Source organism: Dendroctonus ponderosae, unplaced genomic scaffold (genome assembly GCF_020466585.1).
Source record: "Dendroctonus ponderosae isolate FM_Combo_2020 unplaced genomic scaffold, Dpon_F_20191213v2 Dpon_F_20191213_5, whole genome shotgun sequence".
In the NCBI taxonomy this organism is placed as follows: domain Eukaryota; kingdom Metazoa; phylum Arthropoda; class Insecta; order Coleoptera; family Curculionidae; genus Dendroctonus; species Dendroctonus ponderosae.
Genome location: NW_026018715.1, coordinates 13,565,827 through 13,571,874, shown reverse-complemented (window position 1 = coordinate 13,571,874; position 6,048 = coordinate 13,565,827). Strand labels below are relative to the sequence as shown.

At 45.2% G+C, this 6,048-nt stretch overlaps 2 protein-coding genes across 2 annotated transcripts in view; both read right to left on the bottom strand.

Moving 5' to 3' along the window:
- LOC109545479 (facilitated trehalose transporter Tret1) overlaps positions 1–6,048 on the bottom strand; it is a 48,692-nt gene that overhangs the window by 22,770 nt on the left and 19,874 nt on the right. The gene's annotated exons all lie outside the window — the stretch shown is intronic.
- Positions 6–5,165, bottom strand: LOC109545589 (protein hairy; the record flags this gene model as incomplete). The annotated part of the gene is given in 3 exon segments (XM_019916366.2): positions 6–677; positions 737–832; positions 4,747–5,165. Coding segments are annotated over 3 exon segments (933 nt in total). The 5' UTR covers positions 4,951–5,165.

Below are 6,048 nucleotides of genomic sequence, written 5' to 3'. Positions count from 1 at the left end.
TTAATTAGAGTCAACTACTGCAGTCTCTGGACTGATCCCGAATTTCACCAAGGCCTCCAAACCGACTCAGGTAAATTCTCCTCGCACTGATCCGGCTTCCGCACCACCAACGACAGAGGCTTCTGCTGCGCCGAACAGTACACTAGGTCCATGGGCTCAGGACTGGGACTGTAGCTGGATGCCTCAGAAACTGATCGGGCGCCGCGCTCTGGCTCGATCGGCACCAACAGTGGCACTGGCGTGGGCACAGCGTGCTGGTTCTGAGCCGACGCTGGCAGAACCAGAGCAATGTCGCCGTTGGGGAGCCGAGTGGGCACCAGTTGCACCCCAGATCCAGAGCCGTTGCTCAGAATGATGCCGGGCTGAGGCACCTGTTGCTCAGGAGACCGCTGGGGGTTGGGCAAGATGTGCACTTGGACTTGGGGCGCGTCTGGTGACTTGCAGGTCTGGTTCAGGTAACTGGCCAGGTACTGGAGGAGTTTGCGTTTCACTACAGGGTCCATGTTTGGGAATCGGTCTACTTCGGTGGCACATTCGGTGAACCCCGCCCGGAATTTACCTACAGAGGCTGGGTCGGCAACAGTAGACATGGTCTGCTTTTGGCGCTGGAGGGTGCGCAGGTAGTTTACGGTCATTTCCAGAATGTCGGCCTTTTCCAGCTTGGAGTGTCTGGCCGGCTGGAAGGAGGGAATTTCGTTTTCAGAGGACGAAGCAAGCTAGAAAACGAGCTACTCACATCTTTTTGCATGGCGTCTAGAATCAGGGTTTTCAGTTCGTTGAGGCAATTGTTGATCCTCGCCCGTCTTCGCTTCTCCATGATTGGCTTATTGCTCTGCAAATCAACAAATCAACGATTACACTCCCATACAGCCACGCATTGACCGTATTTTCCATCGGAAGCATGCTCAATGTTCCGGTAGGTCAACACCCTCAATCGTCCTCAAAGAGGCTTTTTGGCCCAGAGGCTTTGAGGTGCGCTCAACTGAACCAACTGGAAAAGTGGTGCAATTTGCGGCATAGAGGCTGGCCGACGAGATGAAAACGGGAAAACTGAACGGCATTTGGGACACTGTATAGAAGTAAGACGACCTTGCTTGAGGCACTCCTATGCTAAGAATCTTGGCGTGGGAAAACGGTTGCGTCAAGCGTGGCAGCCTCGTGCCCGACTTGGCAACGTGCCGGGACGCTCTTTTGTTTTATATTTAGCCGAGACGCCGGCTCTGATCAAATATCCGCGACGGCGTCGGAACGTTCGGACGCTTCCTCCAAGGCTTTTCGCACAGACCACGTTAGTCAGTTTGCGCAAAATTAATTAATTTTTGCCGACTGGAATTAGTCGGCACCTTGTGGACAATTTCTGCAGTGTGCACGATCCATGCCATCATTTCTGAAGATTGTTGGGAAAAAAGAGTGCTGAAGACATTTTTCTTCACACTCACACGCCAATTGAGGTGGATTTTGCATTGTCATTGATTGGACTTTGATCTGTTTCTTGCGTGCTTCTACAATGGGGACTAATGGATTCTAAACTAGGGCTTTTCCGCTTTTTTGCATGTTTTTTTTAGTACCCGTGATTTGGGCAGTTTCAGTGGGAAAAAGTCATGGATCGGCCATAAATTTAGCCAAAAAACAGTTGCCACGTTCTACCAAAATCGCCATTTTTCGGCTAAACTTCACGCGGTATTGCCAAGCTGCATAAACGGCTTGATGTCAATGGAAATGTAGATCCTCCGCTAGGTCTCAATTCATATATTTTTTCCAGTTTTATGCAAAAAAATCAGCCGATTGAGGCGACAGATGAACGAAATCGGGTGTTCGGCACAACTTCAACCGCCAATACTTTCCAATGTGTTTGTTCTGCTGAGTTCTTTGAGCAGACCCTGATTTTCATGCAAAAAATTTTGATAACTTTGATTGGCACAACTTTGAGAATCTTTAGAATCTTATGCGTTTCTTGTGCCGAGCCCTTCGGACACGACACTGATTTTATTGCAAAAAAACCTTCCAAACTGTATTTTCTAATTTTTGTGTTGTTGTTTTAAACTTTGAGAATCTTTAGAATCTTATGCGCTTCTTGTGCCGAGCCCTTCGGACACGAAACTGATTTTTTTAAGAAAAAACCTTCAAAACTTTATTTTCTGTTGTTCTTCAAACAGTGTCGTACCCGAAGGGCTCGGCACAACTTTGAGAACCTTTAGAATCTTATGCGTTTTTTGTGCCGAGCCCTTCGGACACGACACTGATTTTATTGCAAAAAAACCTTCCAAACTGTATTTTCTAATTTTTGTGCTGTTGTTTTAAACTTTGAGAATCTTCTGAATCTTATGCGTTTCTTGTGCCGAGCCCTTCGGACACGACACTGACTTTATTGYAAAAAAACCTTCCAAACTGTATTTTCTAATTTTTGTGATGTTGTTTTAAACTTTGAGAATCTTTAGAATCTTATGCGCTTCTTGCGCCGAGCCCTTCGGACACAAAACTGATTTTTTTTAAGTAAAAAACTTTAAAACTGTATTTTCTGTTGTTCTTCAAACAGTGTCGTATCCGAAGGGCTCGGCACAACTTTGAGAACCTTTAGAATCTCATGCGTTTGTTGTGCCGAGCCCTTCGGACACGACACTGATTTTATTGCAAAAAAATCTTCCAAACTGTATTTTCTGATTGTTATGTTGTTGTTTTAAACTTTGAGAATCTTTAGAATCTTATGCGCTTCTTGTGCCGAGTCCTTCGGACACGAAACTGATTTTGTCTAAGAAAAAACCTTTAAAACTGTATTTTATGTTGTTCTTCAAACAGTGTCGTACCCGAAGGCTTCGGCACAACTTTGAGAACCTTTAGAATCTTATGCGTTTGTTGTGCCGAGCACTTCGGACACGAGACTGATTTTTTGCAAAAAAAAAACTTTTAAAACTGTATTTTCTGATTTGTCTGTTGTTGTTCTTCAACCAGTGTCGTGCCCGAAGGGCTCCGCACAACTTTGAGAAACCTTTAGAATCTTATGCGTTTGCATAAGATTCCAAATGCAAAAGCACCTTTAAAACTGTGTCATGATTTTTCTGATGTTCTTCAAACAGTGTTGTGTCCGAAGGGCTTGGCACAACTTTGAAAACCTTTAGAATCGTATGCGTTTGTTGTGCCAAGCCCTAAGAACACGACACTGATTTTATTGCAAAAAAATTCCAAACTGTTTTTTCTGTTGTTGTTGTTCTCGGCACAACATCGACATGCTTTAGAGCCCAGAGCGAATTTACCCAAACTTTGACCAAAAACAGAATTATTATGAATTTTAGCGACAATTTTTCGTCTCGAGTCATGAATTGTTGGTACCTAAAACACGATTTAGCCGCAAACAGCGCCGGAAAATCTAATTTTCGTGTATAAATACTTCGAAAAGGCGAATTTCCAAAGCGTTTTTAGACAATTTATGAACGATCGAAAATGTTTTCTTACTAAAACTGCAAGTAAAAGCAACCAAATAGGTCACCCACGTATCGTCCTTTTCTATTATCAGTTCGTGGTGAACTTCGTCTACTGCTTCATTTGCTACATTTTTCAACCTACTGATTCTCTACTCAGTTTTTGTGTTCAAGCAGATGGACGTACTTGAAAGTGTTTGCAACCTTTGAAGAAAATAATGCAGACTTTCCAATGGAAACCAAACAGACAGCTTTTGGCCCGACGGATCGAAGTAAGTTGAAGATAGAGAACACAATTAACGAAATAAATGTTTCAAAAGAAGAACAAACTCCAATACATAAATCAAGAAGGAAGAAAAGTACCCGAATAACCTTTAGAATTAACAATATTCCGATGATTTTCAGGAATAACCGACTCAAAAAACAATCGATAGCGTTAGCATTACGTGCCGTTAAAATCGCCTACTGCAAAAACGTGTCAGGGTACTACTATACGAGCCATTGTTTTAATTGAGGTTGTGCCGTGATTGTTTTTTTAACATCGGTACTACGCTGTTCCGTTCCCTGTTGTTTACTGTAATTGGCCAAATCGTTTACATTGACGATATAGCTGGAACTCGAAGCAGTTAGCGATTTTAGTAGGTGGAGGATGTTTATTCATGACAGGATTATAAACCGACCCGCCTGTTCTTGTTCGGCAAATCAATAAATATGGAATAGTGACGTGTTCCCACATGCAAAATGGGCATTTTCCACGCCCAACTCAAACGGAATGAGAGGTTCGATGATGTGCAACAGGCGTTTGATCCGGCGCTCGGTTGCTTCAAACTCACAAAAATGTTGACAAAATTGTAAAGCCAGAGCAAATTTTTGGTGTTTGCTCAATTTAACCTGGTGTTGACCAGCTTTTCAAACGCTGATGTCTACAAAGGAGACATCATTTCGCATTTTCAAAACGAGGAATAATGAGAAAACGGGCCTTTTTCAACCGGGAAGAAATTGCAGGAGCAACTTTGTCACCAGCTTAACGGGTTTGCTGCATATCTCCCCAAAACCCAACAGACCTTCTTCAACCTTCCGCCCACTGGAGTGGAGAAATCATTGCCTGCAAACCCATTTTAACTTCGTGGTGACACAGTTTATAAACAACCACTTTTGCCCCAAATGCGCTCATATTGAATTGGGCCTCCACGGTCTCCTGACTTGGTCCGCAGGGGGAACCCCAGGGCACATTGTAAGCCCCTGGTGCAGGAGAACGTTGGCAACGCACCAAAATGACGGGAAAACTTTCAAAAGCCATATAGTTGAAACATTTGAAACTTGAACCTACCCGTCGATTGTCTGTGACTCTGCCGGCACCCCTGCTGCTGGCACCAACAGCAGTGGTCGAAGTGTCCATGATCACTCGGAAGTTTCCATTAACACTGTCGCTGTTCGAAGCTGAAGGACTCGGTTGTGAAACACTGGCAGGAACACTCGCGGGAACACCAGCAGGAACACTGCACAAGTTTGTTTGTCCGTTGATAGCAACCATTGTAGCGCGCTCAAAGCGGACTCGGTACAAGACGGTACCTCCAACTGCTTTGAAACCTGGTACTCGAATGAGTCTGTCGCGTGGATTCTGAACAGCTAAATCTGCCTAAACTGACCTGCTCCCATCTATTTACAATGTTGCCGCACCGTTCCTTCCGAAGTGGGATTAGGGGTGCAATTAGTTGGCCACCCTGCTCCCACGGGTGGTCCCACCGTGCCAGTTCGAGGAACCGACCATAAAAGGGCTGGCCAAGAATTGAAGACACCATTATTTTGGCTGATCTTCTGCGATGGGTCGACCAGAATTGACTGTAGAAAGTCAAACAGCTTTTGTCTTTGGGACAAAAGGGCCCTGTCCTTGTGACTATTGAGTACTGTTCTGTAAAATGTCCATCTTTATTAGCCACGCTAATCAGGATGGACAGTCGAAAAGTTTCCTTGTTGAGGAAATCCAAAAAGCGATTTGAATCAAAACAGATACTAGCGGCAGCAGCGCTTGGATTCATTCGATCGCAGCATCCGACACGAGCTGACCAGACATCACGTTGCGCGGAAAAGAGCGAAGAGGGGGGATACCAAAGAGACCGCAACGCTGAGATGAAAAGTTCGGCACGTTCCCAGGGTAGATCGGCTCACTTCGGGTATGGTCGGATGTGCTACCTGTTGGATGTCGCTTGACTAGGCGTCGCATGACCTTTTTTACACAACGTCAAATGCCGCTTTGGTGTGAGATGGGAAAAGTCACGTGGGCGCCGTAATTAACTTTGCAACGTAGGCGGAAAACGGGGGAGTTGGCGACTGGATCAACCCACGGCGATCGTTCAGGGAACGGAATCGAAACAGTTTCCTACAACTCTGCCATAACCTGCAAAGTTGCGCTTATTGAACTGTCACTGTCACTGATTGACAGTTGTGCCCGCTGTCTGTCCCAAGTGGTAGTGGGGAGCAAAGTAAGTGTTCGTTACTCGTACTGGACCAAACTATGAAACTAATCGGTTTACGGTCTTTAATCGTTAACATCAAATTTCTTTCTCGCTCGGTCCACGGGCAATAGACGAAGAACGACACAAGGGCGGATCCAGGGGGGGGGGCATGGGGG